At 38.2% G+C, this 20615-nt stretch overlaps 1 protein-coding gene across 20 annotated transcripts in view; it reads right to left on the bottom strand.

The window, feature by feature from the left end:
- Nucleotides 1–6419: 6419 nt before the first annotated feature.
- LOC307155820 (nuclear factor 1 B-type-like) overlaps nucleotides 6420–20615 on the bottom strand; it is a 141385-nt gene continuing 127189 nt past the window's right edge. For 13 of the 20 annotated variants that reach the window (XM_079866796.1, XM_079866793.1, XM_079866782.1 and 10 more), the window contains exons 11-12: nucleotides 18989–19068; nucleotides 6420–12089 (exon numbers count right to left, since the gene is read on the bottom strand). In XM_079866796.1, the coding sequence (XP_079722922.1) occupies nucleotides 11960–12089; nucleotides 18989–19068 (210 nt within the window). In that variant the 3' untranslated portion in view covers nucleotides 6420–11959. The remainder of the gene's footprint in view (nucleotides 12090–18988; nucleotides 19069–20615) is intronic. The other 7 variants (XM_079866787.1, XM_079866789.1, XM_079866788.1 and 4 more) reach the window with 1 other exon arrangement.

Raw genomic sequence — 20615 nt, 5'->3', positions numbered from 1 at the left:
GTTTTGGCTCTCACATACATTTGTCTTGGAGGTCTAAACATAGCATTGACATCACTGATCTAGTTTTATTTAGCCCACTGAGTGGCTAAGATGTACTGTAGCAATATATGGTTGGAACTTGACAAGACCCGGCTTGTTCTGTGCCTATTGTGTTGTGATTCCATTATAATGACTCAATCAATTCAATTCAGCCCAACTGCCCTGTCTCTGAGGTGGATTAGTCATGTCTGAGGAAGATAAAGATAGTGTGCGAAGAAAATAAATTGTGAAAAAGAAATTGAACCGTTACAGCAATACACCTGTCTGCTACTCATAGTACTAAGCAATGAATACATAAAGAAAAAAAAAATAGTGAATATGAATATTATTATTATAAATTAATATCATGAAGATTGATATTATCATACACTACAGTTCAAAAGTTTGGGGGCGGTAGGATTTATTTAATTTTTTTTGAAAGAAGTCCTTTATGCTCACTAAGGCTGCATTTATTTGATCAAAAATACAGTAAAACAGAAATATTGTGAAATATTACAGTTTAACCCTTTTCTATTTTAATATAAAACAGTTAAACAGTTATTTGAAACATGTTTTGTAGCATTATTATACATGTCTTTACTATCACTTCTGATCAATAAATTCACCCTTGCAGAGTAAAAATACATTTCTTCGCTGACTCCAAACTTTTGAACAGTACACGTATACTGTTTTTGAAGATTATACAATGAAACACATTTTTCTAAGTATCTTCATGTTTCACAGAAGCAAAAAAGTCACACGGGTTCAAAGCGACATTTGAAGAGAGGAACAGTGCTGTCTGGAAACTTGTGTTTCTGGTTTTGAAATGAATTCATTATTGGTGAGAATCCTAATTTGCATTGAATTTCAATATTTCCTTTTCGGCAAAGAGTCCTAATCCTTATGCACCGAGACATAAGCCCGCGTTAGCTCCTTACTTGAGACATCACCCTGACTCCTCGCAGGTAACCTAATCCACAGCCATTTCCCAGCACACCCCAGCTGCTTGCTTTCTCCTTCCCTGTCATCACAGTGAGCCCAGTCAGGGCCCATTTACAATGTGATTTATGGGCTAAAATGGCTGCTCTGATTTGTGACTGTAAATCTGGTATGTCTTGTTTTTTTTTTGTGACTAGCAAAGTATTGACTGTCCCAGTGAATGTGGGCTGCAGAAATCTAACTGCGCCACTGTGTATTTAATTTATTATTAAATAATGTTCTTTATTAAAGGGACAGTTCACCCTAAAAAGGAAATTATGTCACTATTTACTCACCTCATGACTTACTTTCTTCTGTGGAACATAAAAGGAGATATTTTAAGAAAGGTCTCAGTGCTTTTTTGTCCTTACAATGAAAGTAATCAACAAAACTGTTTTGGTATCAATTTTTTTTTTTTCAAAGCTGCAGTCCGTAGTTTTTCGTCTTTGTGGCCATCTCTGTTCGAAATATGCAATTGCAGTTATTCGCGGAATTATCAATTTTGTGTGGGTTGTGCCTCAGCACGGCACAGCGCGGATGAATCCAATGTTTTGAAGAGAATGTGCGGCTGTCAGTCACCGCGCCGGTGTGGATACTGTCATTCGGAATCACAGATTCTACTTTTTGGAAGTATGACCAACATAAGAATTTTCACCGGAAAATGTCATCTGAACAAGTAAGTAACATCCACTTTTGTTCTGACCAACTAAGGGAAAAAAAGAATCGATTGCTTATCATGTCACGTCAAACCGTGCAAATTATACTTTTGTTCTCAAATTAACAACATCAGCATTGCCTGACTACATTTAATGTGTATTAGGGCTACCTGTAGTTCAGTTTCCATTTCTGTGCAGTCTAATTTCTAATTGTCATACCAACAAATTAATGTTTCTTAGACCTGGTTCTCTTTGAAATGCAAACACACGTATCTGTAATCAGATGCATATTTATTATAATCTAATTTCAGTCGCATACATATGTCATTACCATCATTACCGTCTCTGTGTCCGTTTTTAACCTCTTCAAAACACGGAGTTCACGCCACCTTTCAAAAGCCCTTCCGATATTTATCTTTGTTTTTCGCATGGGCCAGGTTACAGTCTCTTATTTTCAGTAGTCACCACGAAGTCCGAAGTCTTTTGCATTTTACAACGGGTGAATCTCCAGTTGGCACTGGTGATTGTCGTTTAAACCTTTCTGGATCGGCCATCAAATTGATAAGTTTAATTTGATGGAGTGCTGCGATAAAATGTTATAAATCTCCACATCCACCATCCTCACAAGCAATATAGCCTACTGTATCACTGGAATTAAAAACATTATTACAAGCTTACCGTTTTGAATCGAGCTAAGGCAAGCAGATAGTTTTAAAGACTGGCTGGTTATGTACTTGCTCAAATTTATTTGGATAATTTTTAACCCAAAAAAGTTACGGACTGCAGCTTTAAATATCATTCTTTAAAATAAGTTTTTGTGTGAACTATTACTTTAAAAGAGAAAATAAACTTTCAGAAACACAAATATGCACACAAAAGCTACAACAATAGGCCTATCTTATTTTATTGTGTCCTACGTGTATTTGCTATAGTAATAACAGTATATTTTGCATAATTACAAGCAACTAGCACTGAAACAAACCCTAACCCTAGTACGTGCATGTTGTTACTTAATATTGCTCAGTACTTATTTGTGTAATTACACTGTAACAAGGAAACTTTCAAATAAAGTGTGACCGGCTCAACAATATAAACATTTAATATGTCCTCAGGTTTAGTTTCCATGTGGACGTTTCCCTCAATCCATCTATTTCAGCTGAAAGTAATGTCTCTGTTTTGTAAGAATGGAAGGTTATATTTAATTGATCTGAAGTAAATTGTCGTTTGTGTGTACTTTAATTTCCTAATAGCTACAAAAAATGTCAGTAACAACAAAACAAGGTGTGCACCCCAACAGATGTATTAATCTTCTATTTTTCACTGCAGATGTTGCTAAGGTACTGTAGACAGCCAACACAATTATCAGGTAAAACCTCAAAATTTAATAACATTTAATTTACCTCAATTTACTCGCTTCCTTCCCTCATACATCTTGATGGTAATTCATCCATTTTGAGTGGGAATTATTCCCTCATCCGGTGTTCATTGCACAGTTTCTTCAAGGGGGCTCTGATGAAAGCTCTTAGAGCTCTGGATCAGCATAAGGCCCTTGTATATTTACAGCGGCTCATGACAGCTGCATTAGAGAATCTAGCAGTTGCTATCAAGAGCAGTACCCTTGCCATCTCCTTGCTCCACTAACAACTAAACGTTCTTGACTGAGGCTGCAGAATGTCTTAGGAATCATAAATCAAGGCCTTGATAGAAACTTGGCCGCCACAGCAGTGATCCGTTGTCATGTTACAGTAGATTGGACTGTTTAAAAGTTACTAAACAGTTCAGGGATGGACGTTTTAAGCACGGAGGGACAATTTGTTTTAATTATAATTTGAGAGTGGCCCTCCTTCTTGTCACTACGGCCACTGAAAGCCCGATCCAGAGAGCCGGTCCACATTCCTGCAGTAGATTATTACTGTGATCATTGTGGGGATGCGCACATCTTTCCATGTCTATAATCTACAAGTCACTTGCTGTGCTACACCTCAAGCAGACACACACCATACAGAAATCCCCTTCCCAACAAAGCATCCCTGCTTGATCCAAGGCTGTGTGAGAATTATGCTGTGGGAGTGGGTGAGATCTATTGAACAGCCAGTCACGGCTCAATATGAAGTTTGTTTGTTGCCTCCCTTGTCTGTGGCATATGCAAATCAGTCGAGTGGGAGGGGTGTGTGTGTATGTGTGTTTAGCGGGGTCAGTCTGTGGGAAAGTGAAGGAGCTAATCCTGAGTGTTTCACAAGGGAGGAAGGACCATTCAGTCGCTTGCCCCTCCCGTGAGCCCACCCCACCACTACAACTCATTGCATGCCACTTCTCAAGACAAGGACGTTGTGTTTTCTCTTTGTATCAAAGTCCCCTCTCACCCCACCCCCATATACACACAAACACTTTAATGCTGAACACCTGTTTCTGTACACACACATCCCGCTGATGCAGAGACATGATAAAATCCCACGCTCCCATCTACCGTGGATCACAAAAAGACCTTAAGCATACAAACTGTGGATAATCACAGAATGTGATATCAAATGGTATCCATCTAAACTGTCAATCTTTTTTTGCATTTTTCAAAGTCTAAAATAGATAAATTATTCAGTACCTTAATTAGAACATTTGCAAGTAAATCTGGCACCCATAAGTTATCCCACACTTGCAATCAAGTGTTACACAGTCGAGTCTGTACTTCTAAAATGATTTCATAACTCTTTTCATAACTGCCTTCAAGTGTGAATGGGAAGCTCCTGCTTCTGAGTTATGGCACCACACATTCAAGTCATTACATTTCGTTGTCCCCCCGACTAAGACTGGTTTCTCCCAAGGTTTTTTTTTTCCCCCATTCTGTCACCTGATGAAGTTTCAGTTCCTTGCCTCTGACTTGCTGAGTTGGGGACACTTAATATACAACAATATTATTTCTTGACTGCATTGACACCATTGTATGAGAACTGAACTGAGCTGGATGATGACATCACTGTTTTCTGCTTTATAGATTAAATTAACTAATTTAATAATTTATTATCTTTAAACTGGAACTGAATCAACACTGAACTAACTTCAGCTGAACAATGACACAACTTTCTTTGAGAGCTGCTGTACAGACTAAATTAACTGTTTGCATCATTGAATAATTTTCCTGTTATCACAGTAAAGCTGCTTTGAAACAATCTGTATTGTATAAAGCACTATACAAATAAAAGTGACAGTTGTATAAAGCTAATTGTTAAAGTGAGTGATCAACTTTTTACTAGTTGTCTATGAAGTTATTCATACATAGCGCTATGCCTTAATATTACAGCAAGTAAAATAAAAAAATAAAAAAAGAGTATTTGATCCAAAAATAGTTTTCTAATGTTTTTGAATATGTCTCTTATGAAAAAAAAAAAAAAATTTTACCTTGTGATAAAAGAATACAGTAGCAGGAATATTCATTAAAAAGCTTTGAATGGCAAAATCCATAGTGTAGGATAGTTTTATCAATACACTATTTCAGAAATTCAGAATCCACTTGAAGGCCTCCCAATCCCCATTCACGTCTCCCAGGCCGTTCCATACCTTTAGTGTTTCATGATGGTGTTCACTTCACCCAACCTTCTGCTGCTCCTTTCACTGAAAACAAAGCCAATCACCCAGAATCCTGCTGTGCCTCTGCCCCACCAAACATTATCGGTCTTCAACGTCATCAAATCACCAACAGCAGTCATTGATAGAAAAAAAAAAAAAAAAAGCCTTGGAAAATATGTGGGACACTCCAAGAGCCAAAACCCTATTCAGACTTCAGCCGCACTATTGAAGCCAGATGTTTACTTAACTGGCCAATTTTGATAAATGGCGTAATGATAACCATTATGCATTGGGGTAATTTTATATCTGCACAGCACCACATTGTTTTTGTTTCGCAGCCAAACAAACTGTTTGTGCCCACGGCCAGGTGCTGGTTTCGACCTAATTGATAAGCAGACAGCAGGACTGTGGTTTTCATGTTCTTCCAACATGGCATCCACAAAGACCTAATCTGCCTTGTTCTCCGCCCTTAGTGAACTATAGCATTAGAGATGCTTTGCTATGACACTAAGTGTAGTCAGTGCTTATGGCTTATCAAGTGGACACAGTGGTGGGTTTTTGCTGTTGTTGTGTAATCACCAGTCCACACATAGACGTATGAGCTACAAGATTATCATAAAACTCTATAAAAATAATTTTTCAACATATATTGTAGTCTTTGCCCAACATACCAAGATTTGCCTCAGGCATAACTGATGTTTTGTCAACGTACATTTGCTTGTGGGGAGATTGTAGAAAACCACTTAAGTAACGTTTTTCCTATCATATTTTCAGTGTGATTACATTTCCCACTTGAAGCAATATGCAATTTTATTCACCTACAAACAACACTCTGTTTTCATAGCTGGTCATTGGTATATTACTTGTGCAAGAAAAACATACTGAAGATCAGCAATGAAAAAGCAAACAACAGTTGCTTTGTAGCATAGCTCATTTTATTGTTTAAACAGTTTTGCATAGGAAATATATCCACTTCCAGTAATTGACTGCAGTAAAAACAGCTGCTAGCAGTATAGGCTGGATATAACAGTAACAATCACAAAAAAGTCAAGCGTTATTTACACTCATTTGTAATCTTGTGGCATTTTTAGCCCCTGCACCAAATTCAACCAACTCGAAGGCAAGGCAGTGCCTACTGTTTATAGCTGTGAAAATGAAAAAAAGTCAAAATCAACAGGAAATAAAACAAGGCCTTCACTATACAGCTTCTTTAACTGTGAGTAAAAACACAAAAACTTGATAAAGTGATTCTATAATGTACATTCAGAACATACAGTAATATTTGCATACAACTGCTGTTTCCACAATCACTACTAAAAACTGTTACGACTTTATAACATTTGTTGGTGTTAGTGTTGTTGTTGTCATGTTATAAACCCACTTAACACAATACCACTGAATTTGTAACGGGCATAAAAGTGCCACAAGACCCCTTCCCCCCTTAAAAAAAGCAAAAGAAAAAATAAACAACTTTGCTGTGGAGCTGGCAAATTTTTTTTTTTCACCTGACATTTTTTGTCATCTATTGTAGTACTAAGTGTAGCCTAGAGAAACACACTGCCCAACTATCACTTGATCTCTGTGAAATAGAGACTGGGGTATCCCATTTGACTAAATTATCCAAAATTGAAGAAAGCACAAAAACACAAAACACAGAACCAGGCCAAAAAACAAGCAAAAAAAAAAAAAAAAAAAAAAAAAAAACAGAAACGTTTGGGGGATAAAAAACATGGGAAGAGGCATCCCATAGATTCTATTTTGATTGAAGATTTTTTTTGTATTCCCTAAAGAAAATTCCTTGTTTTTATATTTACAAGGGAAAGTCCACTGAGACTTTGAGCTGAAACAGGCACTGCTTGAAATATTTTTTCCTTTTTTTTTTTTTTTTTTTGGTAAACGTCTCATAATATGCTGGTTTTTATGTTCCTATTTATGTCAATGATCACTCATGCTGTTGTAAATGCCCTAGAAATGGAAATATGAGAGTAGATGTCCTGCCGTTTCCCTGCACTGACACACAGAAGAGCTGAAAATAGACATTGCATGAGTTCCACTGGTCCTCCTTGCATAAGTTATAAACATGTGGCTTCTCTAGGGCCATGGATCATGGCTTTCACAACTTGACCAGGCCATCATCTTACTGCTTTCAATATCTGAATTCTGCAACAAAAACTATTTTCAAAAATATCAGCCCTTTGAAAAAAGAAACTACTCTATATAGCTACTTCTACCCAGAAATAAGGTTTAATCTGATCGTTGTATAAGCCTCGTGACATTGTATGCTCTGGTGAGGGGAAGTGCTCCGAGCTCCCATGACAACATTCGGTCCGACTAGATACGAACACTATCTAATTGTAGCTCCGAGGCTAATCAGAGCATCATCGCTAGCTAGACGTAATCCAAACAACAAACAAATGTGCCAATGAAAGGGGTGGTGGGAACTGCAGAAAGTGCAAATGCTCAGCTGTTTTCCTCTGTGATGGCAACATGAAAAAGACATCTGTGGGTGCACACAAAGGCTTCTGGGAGTAACGAGCCTGCCCTGAAAACTATGCAGCATTCATCCCTGCCCATGGCAGACACATGTAAACACTGCAGAATGGAGGTGCCTACGTGCAGCAGAAAAATCTCAGACTTTCAGATGGCAAATTCTGTACATGGTGTGGTGGGTCAGCCTCTATTGACGGGGAAATAATGCATGCTTTATTTTTCACAAGACAGCAGAACAATCTGTGATGTCGTGTAGCGACATTACCCTGGTAGTTGTTGTTGGGAGACTCAAATCAGGTGCCTTGCTTCTAAAGTGACTAGGAGTTCCCAAACGGTTCAAAAGAACAAATAATGACCCTATTTAGCACAAATTTCAACATTATTTCTTGTCTCGTTTTCAATATCACATAATCACATCACACACACTCTATGGCCACACTAACAAACCAACACTTCAAACATTTATGAAATGTCTCAAGGATCCAAGTTAATCAACACGAAATACAACAAAAGACCTTCATCATTTTGTTTAAAACATTTACAGTCCCATACGGGAATTCACTCCACTTTGTAAGTACAGGAAAATAAAAATAAAGAATTACATATTCAACCTCTTTCTTATGTATCGGACAGCTGTTGAGTCGTAACACAAATCTGAACTCAAGACAAACTCAAGGTTTTGATTTTTTTGTTTGTTTTTTTGTTTCACTAAAAAATATGGACATCACTAAAATTCACGAATACACATCAAAAGATTTTCTTTTTACAAATGGGGAGAAGAAATAAATTTACAGTGTACACACTTTTGTCAACAAGGCAGGCATTTCAATAGAAGACCCTCATGTACTCTCCCTCTCGTAGTGTCAGAGTCATCTTGAAACACATGATGTATTCATCTACACACACACACACACACACACACACACACACACACACACACACACACACACACACACACACACACACACACACACACACACACACACACACACACACACACACACACACACACACACACACACAGTTCACATAGCTGCCAGAGCAGATTTTAACCCATAATGACTACTATCGAAAACTATTGCTATTACGATGGCCATCGAGATGACCCCTACCTACGTCCTCCTTCACGGTTTCGAACACAAGAATGACTCTATGACCCTGACACTCCCACCACTTCAGGAGGAAATGCACAATGCACTTCAGTGGCATCGCCAACGGCCAGAAGGCTGCAAAGCACTTTTTTTTTTGCAAATCAAAAACAACGAAAAGACGGAACAGTGTACATTGAACGGGGTGACTCTAGCTTAATTATATATACTGTATATATAAACATCTTGGATGAAGGAGGAGAGATTCAGCTTGACTTGAGGTCTCAGAAAAAGACTGAAAAGTGATTAGTGTAAGAGCTACCATTCTTAATCATGGTGATGTGAGAGGGATTTTAATTGTTATTATTAATTGCTGGTAATGCCCTGTGAAGCAAAACGCCTGAGTTTTTGTTGTTCTGTATTTAATTGAAAGACACTATGGGTGGATGATTGCCTATATGCTGTAGGTGCAAACCCGTTTTTTCCCCCTTGATCCTCAAGACCATAAGAGCATTAAATTATTCCCTTTGACCGAAGTCTATAACAACTCGAACAAAATTATAAAAACTTGAGATAACTATAAAAAACGATTCTCCCCATGGGGGTTTTTGTTTTACAGACTACAACCTCAAATTGGCTGTAAATTTCAAAAGGGAAGAATAAGAAACACTGATATTTACTGATTGTGACAGATTAAACACGCAGCATCTTGCGTGACAGTGATTGTAGCGCATTTTATAACAAGTCATTGTTTGTAAAAATTTAAGGCATCTACTTGGGAATTGCATATAGCTATGTTTTTTTTACTGGACAAGGGGAACAGGGTGGAGAAGACATTTGATAAAAGGATGCCAGCATTTAATACTTTGCCTTAGTGTGCGTCATTCGCCTGTGATTGTCACTCCCAAGTCAAGCTCTCTCCTCTATGAAATTCATCTTCTAATAAAGGTCAAACTATCACCCCAGGTGGGAAGTTTAGAAAGAGTTTTTTAGTTACAGTAGACAAATCAGTGACTTTGCAGCCGTATTAGACCAAATGGTGCCTTCTTTGCAGACATGCTTCAACGTGTGGAAAAAAAGTCCTCCCTTTCTGGAGAATACAAAACAAACGTCTCTCGCACGTACTTCTCTGCCTTTAGGTACACTCAAGGGAAATAAGACCTTGTCGCACACTGCATAGAAAGCAGTTCCCACTTTGGTCAAATACGAATTTAAAAAAAAAGGAAAATAACAACAACAATGTCAACAACAGCAACAGCAACAACAACAACATCAACAAAATAAATGTTTACACTATTTGTATTTCTGTACTAGCTTCTAATAATCCACATAGCTAAAAGCACTACCTACATAGGCAAAACTTGGTATTGCATAATTCTTATAAGTCTGGACCCGCCCTCCCCAATAATGACTGGAAGATGGAGAAAAAAACACACAAATAAACAAATGATTAAAACAGAATAAAAAAAATGTCAACCACCAAAAATACGGGAAAAAAATGCTGGTTGATTATAAACTTTAGAACGGCAACTATACACAGCCTTGATACACACTGTAAATGTGAGATAAAGTAGTAAATGAAGCTAAAAATCAACAATGTCACAATTTCATCCAGAGTACAAAATATTTCTTATCATAAAAATGTTACTTTTTCCCAAAAACGATAATAAATGCAGCAAAAACAAGTGTAGTGATGTTTTCTCTAAAGTTGAAGGCAAGGCACGTAACGTGGACTATATATTTTCGTGCAAATTAAGATTATTGGAAAGATTGATTATATAAATATGTCTGATTGGAGAGGCAATGGCATTGTGAATGCCGGGAGCAATCGACGATTTCTGGGACTGCGTCTGTTGGGAACTACCAAAGTGGGTTTGAAATAAGCACCTTGAGACCTCGCCTCAACCTGCAGGTTAGTGTTAAAATGAGTACAGCTTTTCACACATACACAATTTGTTTACATTAAATTACTCTGCGTTCCTCTTGTTTCTCATGATATCAAAGTGTAAACAGTAGCTTTACAAGCTAACAGCCGACTAAACATGCATACTAGATCGGTGAGTAATATGTCAAAATAAGCCATTTAACACACACTGTGTCTGAGTCTTTTTTCACCTAAGTTTAACTTTTTCATTTTAATAAATAAAAAAAAAACTACCCGCATGTTTGGGTACGGCTCAAAATAAGTGCTGTCTTGTTCGTGTTCAGTTCTGTTCACGTAAACGTTCACTGTTAATCCCACTCTTCTCTTCCACCCTTAGCTTTCCCTAGTTTCCCAAATCAAGGTTTGCATTTTTTTATTTTTTTTATTTCATTTTTCTTTTTTATGTTTTAAAGTTCACCTAAAAACATTTACTCCCCATTCCTTTAGAGTCTTAGGGCAGACAGACTATGATAGCTTCCCTTCAGTAAAATCATTTAAATTGCACTTGCCTCTTATGAGATATTGTCTTATTTTTCTCAAAATCCTTTTCAAAGGAAATATATATAAAAAAAAGAAAGAAAATGAAAAAAGGGGTTGTATTTCTTACCTAGTAATATAGGTTTTTTCTTTCATTGAAGGAAAAAAAAAAAGGTTTTCAGAGTTCTCAACTCTGGAGAGTAAATTCCAACCTTTACCTTGAAAGGAAATTAGTACAGGACTGACAAGATTACGGATTCAAAAGATTTTCCACCGTAGGTACATTAAATGTTGAGTGTAATATGAAAATAGAAACATTCAGTTCATTGAAAATTGTTCCTATGTTTTTGTTACGAATACGATAAACCTCTGTTTGATGAAAGTTTGTTCGAATTGCAGCCCGCTTTACAAATCATCCATCCAGCCAGCCCTTGTGTGGCCAGCCCCCTCTAAATCGTTTCGTAAACCAAGACTAGCAATCGTGACATAAGAACAAGAGAAACACTAACAAGAGAGACTAGCATGTCATGCATATACAGTAAGGCATCTAAAGTTTGTATGGTAAAGATCACAGTATCTCAGTTCAGGGGCCTCCTTACACAATGACTGACTGGTGTGGAGAGGCTCATGTCAGAAGAGAACACTTTGACCCGACTCACTCTACTGCTCTAAGCCAATGTCCTTGAGAGGGTGGGACAAAGGTCCATGTCGATTGTATAAGTGCTGTTAGCTGGTTTGTCCGAGGACCTGTCTCTCCGGGGTCCAGTTCAATTGCTTGATTCTGCCTGGAGGAGGGGCTCACCAATGATGTTTATGCTGTAATTCTGGACATTTGTTGGCAGAATCGGAGTCCCGTTCGACACTTGGAATGGAATTAAGCTCGCCCAGGTACCAGGACTGCAGAAACACAGGGGAAAGATAGATTGTGGGAGATATTATAATCACATTACATACACATAAATAAATAATTTATAACACTTCATATTAAGGTCTACTTAATGCATTAGATATAACGAAAGAGTCATGAACTTTTATATGCATGAATGCTTTTATAGCATTTATTATTCTTGGTTCACATTAAATTCTACATTTATTAATGCAATTTTGAACATTTATCAAGTTGTATAAATGGTTCCAAAAGTCTTGTGCACAATATCAAGAGTACTGCATTAAAAGAAGTGCATATATATATACGTTTTAAAATATAGTGTATTGATACATTTAATTAAAGTTAGAACATCTTCAAATTCTTTAAATCTAAATCAGTTAATGAAAGAGACATATCAGGTCTAGACTTTATCCCACCCTCTTTTGAAAACTACCCCTTTCCTTCCCATTAAATACACACACACACACACACACACACACACACACACACACACACACACACACACACACACACACACACACACACACACACACACACACACACACACACAATAATGGGTTCGGCATAGTGTCAGGGAACAGGATATCCCAGAGAAACAAAGCACCCTTAGTGCACATGCACGGGGGAAGTTTCCCCAAGAGCACGCATCCATCTCAGCCCCCTGCAGCTGACACCAACTTTTGGATCAATGGGGTTAAGTCAGCGGGACTGTCTACAGACCTTTCCTATCTGCATTCAGCACATGTTAATGGCACTACAACACGAGACTGTTAATTGCGAGCTGTGGTGCGAATCTCAGATGCAAAAGCACCAGGGTGCACAAACAGCATGTTGTTCCCTGGGGGGAGGACAGGGGGGCTGAATGGTGCGTACATGTGTCGAATAATTAGGCAGGCCAGAAACCAGAGCCCTGGTATGCCCCCTCCTCTTCTCCCGCCTCCATCTGAAATACCTGTCTCACCCAATCGCCGAACACAATCTTTCTGCTCACAGATTACAGGCCGTACTCCTGCTCTGTCAACAGTGCCCAGCGCACACAGCCACCTCTTTGTTTTTCCCCCCTCTCGTTTCTTTTTTTGGCCCCGAAAAAGAAAGGGGACATGCTCGAAGAGGGGTGGAGGGTGGTGGGCTGATTGAAGGAGAAGGAAAGAGACTGTTGTGTGCATAGACATTTCCATGGGTTCACTGCTTTGGATGCAGGTGCAAAGCTTTAGTGGGCTTTTCTTATGGAGTTTGTTGTTTGTTTTCCGAGGGGGAGACAAGGGCTAAAGCCAGTGGCTGGTGAAGGACAGGGACCCAGCGGATGTGGAACAGTGACTTTATTCTTCCTGAGGTAGCCCGGGGTGATACGGCTGCCTGTCGCCCTGAATGCAGCTAATGATTCAGTCTGAGTTTTATACAAATCACCCGTAGCCAAAGCCTGAAATCTTGTTTGAGAAAAAAAAAAAAAATCGTATTTTATGATTCCAGTGCGCACTGGGTCACACTTAACGATTCAGAAAGAGAGTCACAAAGTTGTGTGAATAGAAACTAAATCAAATGTGCACTAAACTCTCTTTAAAAAGGGTTTAATATATCAAAAGAAGAACTAACTGGGCTCTGTCTCTCCTCCCTCCTGCTGTCCCTTTTCATCTCCCTCTCTCTGCCGTTCTAGCCAGCTAGAAATCATCTAACAGGAAATGAGAGATTAAGTGTTTCAAAGATGTGGACTGGAGACTTTGGGGCTCACATCAGACTCAAGTCACTGTTTGGAGGATTTACTTGATAAATATTAAAGTACTTGAGACTTGATTTTGACTTTGTTTCAATTACCTATGAGTTGAGCTGAAATCCAATGGCATTACAATTGTGCACTGACTTCATTTTATTTTATTTTTTCGGTCCTACCAGACTGAAAAAGCAAGCAGTAGATATTAAGTAGTGATATCATCTACAAATATAGACTGGAGTAATGGCTGCTGAAAATTCAGCTTTCAGAATCATTTACATTTTAAAATATATTCAAGCAGAAAAACAGTTATTTTAAATTGTAACAATTGTCATGGTATTACTGGATTTAATGTATTTTTGATCAAATAAATGCAGCCATGGTGAGACCTCATTTAAAAAAAAAAAAAGAAAAAAAAAAAAGATTTCATAAATTTTGTTAACATTAGATAACTGGTTGATTTAATTTTTGTTAAGAACTAACAATGAACAATACTTCTACATCATTAATAATCTTTGTTAATAATAATTTCAACATTTAATAATACATTTAATTAACCATGCTACAGTAAAAAGACTAAAATACTTTAATTGCCATGCTTTTCACCTTGATCAACCAGTATGGTCTTTCTTTACGGAAATCTTGCTGGTTACATTAGTTAAGAAGTTCGTTAAGAATCTAGCTAAGATGCTATGCTGGAGACCAGGATCCAAAACAACAATGAATGCTGGTCTCTTAAACAGGTAAATTGAGCACAAAGGAACTGCATTGTAGTTCTTCTCTTGCTTTCTATTTCTTTCCCTGAACACGTACATTGGTCAACTCCAATAAAGGATTACTAATGGGACAGCAAAAACAAGACTACCACCCATCAAGCTCGTAAATTGTCTCATGTACTGCTGCCCTAAACTTTGCCTTTGCAGAGCATCAATAAACAGTGTCTGACTGATTGCCATGGGGTGGGGTACTACCCCTTGTTTCCCAAGTTCAAGGTTCAGTGTGGTGTTTCCTACGGCCTGGTTTCCACAGTTACCAGACAAGTGCAGATGTGACGGGCCCCTTCACAGGGGAGATTGGTGTTATGTGGGATAAAAGGGAGATGAACAAACAACTCTGCACTCTTATCAGATTCTTGCTTCTTCATGAGCCACTTACAGGTCTTTCGTTCTAAACGTCCACCCTCTTGCAGGAGCAAGCACAGGCCTGCTTCGTTTTGAAATCAGATGCTAAATTAAATTATGTAATGCCATCTTAATGGATTGCTGACCCATTTCCTACAGGATGGCAACAAACAAGCCAGGCTTCAATTCAATTTGGGTTGAGCAGTGGACTGGCATGCATCACACTGCGGCACTGCAGTTTTGCACGTGCATGCAAGCAACAAATCACATTTCCATAAGTCAGTGACCTGAAGTCAACTCTTCAGCTGCATCAGCCTTCATCTGCAGCACATTGACTTGCTTTCAAATCACGTTCTGTCAGGCTGCAAACTTATTTCTTTGCAGTTGACAGAATCATGGTAATTAGTAAACTTTTATTGAATATTTTAAATGTAACACCTGGGCTTGGTTTTTAAATGCTCAATAATGTTCAAGCCTGTGCCCCTATTTTATGTCGATTATAAAATCTCTGTATAGTAATTGTTGGAGAAACAGTAAAGGGTGAGCCACTGCTAGAGAACCTATTTCCCCTCATACTCCGTGTGGTCTATTACGAGGCCAGAAAAGGGACTGAAATGAATGAGGCCTGTAGCACTGATGCCTACAGAAGGAAGTGAGAGTGTGTTCAGTTTAACTCCACTTTTCCACACATTTACTGCAGTGAGGAAGTGCTGAGCAAGGCCTTTTCCACTGCAGGGAGCTGGAAAGACTAAATAAGTGGATGAGAGAGAGGATATGTCAAGGACATTTAGCTCACACTTAGACCACCTTACACAGGGATTCAGTGACTGCTCTAAGAATACATAGAAGCACAGCTTTCCCTTAAAATGTCATATGACGTTTATGTACATATAAACAATTTGTACATACCATATAATTTACTATAATGACAAAGCAAAAAAACATGTGATAACTTTTAATATAAGTATTCAGACTTTGCTTGACATTTGAAATTTAGCTTAGATTCATTATATTTGTAATCATCTTTGAGATGTTTCTAAACATTGACTGGAGTAAATATATGGCAAATTTAATTGGACATGATTTAGAAAGACACACGCCTGTCATGTAAGTTCTAAGAGCTGAAAATGCATATCAGAGCAAAAGCCAAGCCATGAGGTTAAATTAACTGCCTGCAGAGCAGATCTGAGGAAGGCAAAAAAACAAAAAAACAAAAACAAATCTGTTGCATTGAAGGGTCCCAAGAGCACAGTGGCCTCCATAATTCTTAAATGGAAGACGTTAGAAACAACCTGGACTCTTCTTAGAACTGGCCTCCTGGCCAAACTGAGCCATCGGGGAGAAGTGTTTTGGTGAGAGAGGTGACCAAGAACCTTAAGGTCACTTTGGTTGAGCTCCAGAGCTAATGTGTGGAGACTGGCAAAGCGTGCAGATGGACAAACAACACTGCAACACTGAGCTTTATGGCAGAGTGGCCAGAAGCCTCTCCTGCACTGCATGAGATATGAAAGTCTGCTTAAAACGAGCAAAAAAAAGCTCCTAAGGGACTCTCAGACTGTGAGAAACAAGATTCTCTGTCCTAATGAACTGAATGGTCTGGAAAAAACCAGGCACCACTTATCACCTGTGCAATACCATCCCAATAGCATGGTGGTGGTAGCATCATGCTGTGGGGGAGTTTTTCCATCGACATGGACTTGGGTAGACAGAAAACTGAAAGTAACAAAATACAGGGATGTGCTTATGGAAAACCTGGCCAAGAGCACTCAGGACACCAGACTGGGCCAAAAGTTCACTTAGAGTGTCTTAGGGTGGACTCTGTGAATGTCCTTGAGTGGCTCAACAAGAACCGGACTTGAACCCAATCAAACATCTCTGGAGAGACCTGAAAATGGCTGTCCACTGACAGTCCCAGGCCAACCTGACAAAGCTTGAGAGAATCTGCAGAGAAGAATGGCAGAAAATCCCCAAATCCAAGAGTGCAAAGCTTGTCACTACATACCTAAAAAGCCTTGAGGCTGTAACTGCTGCTAAAGATGCTTCAGCTAAGGGTCTGAATATTTATGTGATGTGATGTTTATTTCATTTTGTATAAAGTAGCAAAATTATCATAAATCTGTTTTTTGTTTTTCATTATGGGGTATGGAATGTACATTTCTGTGAACAAAAAAATATTTTGCATAAGGCTGCAGTTTAACAAAATGTGTAAAAATGAAAGGTTCTGCATTTTTTTAAATCCATTATAACTAGTAATGTTTCAGAAATTGTATTGTTTTGTAACTATGTAAAAAATGCATTTCTGCGCTTGTTCGAGAGAGAGAGAGAGAGAGAGAGAGAGAGAGAGAGAGAGAGAGAGAGAGAGAGAGAGAGAGAGAGAGAGAGAGAGAGAGAGAGAGAGAGAGAGAGCGAGAGAGAGAGAGAGCGTGTTAGCTTTGCTTGATGCATAGTAGCATTACCAAAAAGCATCTGGAGAGAAGATACAAGAATTGTAAATCTTGATTTCAGTGTCAGATATTTATGAAAATATTTTTTCAGAGAACAGTGCAAAGTTTTAATGCAGAAGGGAGGGTGAGGGGAAGGGTGACTGCCTCAGCTCTGAATCCCCAAGCTTAGCGATGACCTTTGTAAATATGCAGCTCTCAGTGAGCCTCAGACAGATTCTGCTGCACTAATGCTTGAGATCTTCTCTTTCCCAGCAGTAACCATCTTCCTAACTTCCATTTGTTCAGGGAGATAAGGATGTTAACCATTAATTGCTCTGATTTTCTTTATAACGGAAGAATCATCAGAGGTAATTTTGTGCTGACACTCCTATAGTCTCATTCCAGAGGTCTAACTGACCATGAATATCAAGGGAGGCTGACCAAGTGTGACTTGTCATGTATACTGAAACAAAGTCTTAGAACAACATTCATGGGGAAATCATAAACACTGTTGTCTCCAAGATGGGCAGAAGCTCTTATGACTATTTTGATCTAGTAATGATAGATCAGGATGATTATCTAAAACCACCCAGCATCTGTTAGTTAATCTTTTTTTTTCTCAAATATGTTTAGCAGCATTGATTTTAAGTGAATGAATCAAGATATTCAACTTCTTGGAGATGGTCCTAGAATGCTGTGCTAACATTAAAAATAATTGCTTGATGCCAGTATATCAAAACCTCTAAGAAGTTGCATCTCTAATTTCATCCAAATGTAGCAGCTACAACCAACAAATCCACCACTTTCAACATTAAAGGGATAGTTCACCCAAAAATGAAAATTAGCCCATGATTTACTCACCCTCAAGTCATCCTAGGTGTATATGACATTTCTTCTTTGAGACGAATACAATCAAAAGTTATATTAAAAAACATCCTGGCTCTTCCAAGCTTAATAATGGCGGTGAATGGCCGTTTCTTTTTTGAAGTCCATAAAAGTGCATCTATCCACGGCTCCAGGGGGTTAATAAAGGCCTTCTGAAGCAAAGCGATGATTTTGTGTAAGAAAAATGTTCATATTTAACAGGTTACAAAGTAAAATTCTAGCTAAAACAGCCATTCTCAGGCTACTTACGCCTAATGCGCATTTTTGGGTGAACTATCCCTTTAAATTCTCTCAAGCAAATGCACTGTGATGTGTGAAGATTATATGAATTTGGCCGCAGATTGCTCATCCAGATGTGCACAGAAACAGTCTTGCGACAGCCTGAAAAAGGTGTGTGAAGTTCCACTTATTACACTTTGAGAAACCAAAGTTTTTTGAACATCAAAGGAGATGGACCTAAAACATTTGGAAATATAGTTAGAAGTCAAAATGCAAATTAGAACATATTAAATTTTCTATCATGTTGTTTGCTTATCTTTATCTTTCATGACATATTTAGCCATTACATGAATGAGTGATGCACTCATGGCCTTAAACACGAATACATGAACAAAATTCATCACAAATACACTTTTGCGATGAGTGCAAAAACACAGAAAAGGGGGGCTTGATCTGGACAGGGTTGGAGGGGGTGTTGGACTATTGCAGATATAGGTTGTACATAGTAATATTTAATGGAGAGGTGGGTTAAAAATAAAGGAAACGTTTACCTTTGCCAAGAAATCCCCAAAGCCTCCTCTGAGCCATATGACCTGATGTTTTGATTCACGGGCCAGTCACAAATCCTCAGCTGTCAATCAAACACCTCTCAGTCAGACAACTGGGCTAGCACAACGGCACTAACACACATTTAGCATGCAACAAGACCTGGAGCAAGACCTAAGCTTATCTCAACACATATTCTTACATTTATCTGATGTTAATCTTACATTACTAGAATAAGAAAACACCATCACTAATGGTCATATTAGATCTTAAATCTTCTTTTCTAGGCCTAAAATTATGCCTAATTTAAATTACAATTCCATTGAAAGAAAGTTGCCATCAAAAATGTACACAAACAAAAGGCAATTGTCACATGTGGCATGCAATACCATTAGGGTTATAATAATCATCCTGAAAGCAAAAGAAGTGGTTAGTATACAAAAATGTGAGCTGGGTTATATGGAGGTTATTCATCTATCCCAGAATGCACTCGAATGGGAGGAAGCACATGCATTCCAAGTGGTGCATGCAGTTACGGTCACTTCACTGCTGTTAAATATTGTAAAAGCAGCCTGTTTTCACTGAAGCATAACATGAAACATGCTATGTGAGAGACTAATCTTGGCCAGTAGATTCAAATTGTTCTTGGTCGTCACAGTTTACAAAGCACCAGTTTTTGAAAATGTCAGTGTCGATGAGAGGGAAAAATAAAAAACTGGTCACATTTACACACAAACATGCAACAAATTGTGTGCATGAAAGTGTGAGAAGCCATCAACAAACAATGACATTAGAGTAAATCATGACACTTTTGCTAATGAACATCACTGCCCTGTCAGACACACAAGTGCTATATGAGCCTTCATCAGCTATATGCACTCTCTGAATATTCAATGGTACTCTGTCAATAGTTCCTGCTATATCTGGAAAGGACCTGTAGACTCCCAAATCAAATCCATTTCCATCGCAATAAATCTAGGAGGGTGAATAATTGATTTTCTATATTTACTTCAAAGATGCTTTAGTGCTCACCCCAGAGACTTTTGGGTGGCTGAAACACACATTTCCCTGAGTGAAAGCCACATAAATTAGGTGAGAAGAGCTAACACTGAACAGGAACTTCACCAGTAGCATGGAGGTCCTGTCACGGGTGCTGTGGATATATATCAAATTATATGTACTACATATTCAGCAGGGAAAACATTGTAACTACATGTTATGTGTAAATACATTTTTATCTAATTAAACTTTAATTCGTATTATACACTGCTGCTCAAAAGTTTGGGGTCTGTAAGGTTTTTTTTTAAGGTTTATGAAAAAGTCTTTAAGCATTCATTTGATCAAAAATACAGTAAAAAGTAATATTGTTACTTTTTCAGCAGCCGGTCTTTAGTGTCACATGATCCTTCAAAAAACATTCTAACTGACTGATTTGGTGTTCCAGTAACATTTCTTATTATTGTCAATGTTGAAAATAGTTGTGCTGTTTACAGTTTTTTTCAATCGCTAACAAGCGCTTACCCATACTTCAGATAATTTTTCTTAACTCTTAACACAGACTCACACCTACAAAACACAATTGGCCAAATGGTTAATTGTCTTCTCAAAAACACATTTTGTTAAATATACACT

Source organism: Squalius cephalus, assembly GCF_949319135.1.
Source record: "Squalius cephalus genome assembly, chromosome: 3".
Lineage (NCBI taxonomy): Eukaryota > Metazoa > Chordata > Actinopteri > Cypriniformes > Leuciscidae > Squalius > Squalius cephalus.
Note: the sequence above shows the minus strand (reverse complement) of the source record. Positions and strands in the feature narration are given on the sequence as shown.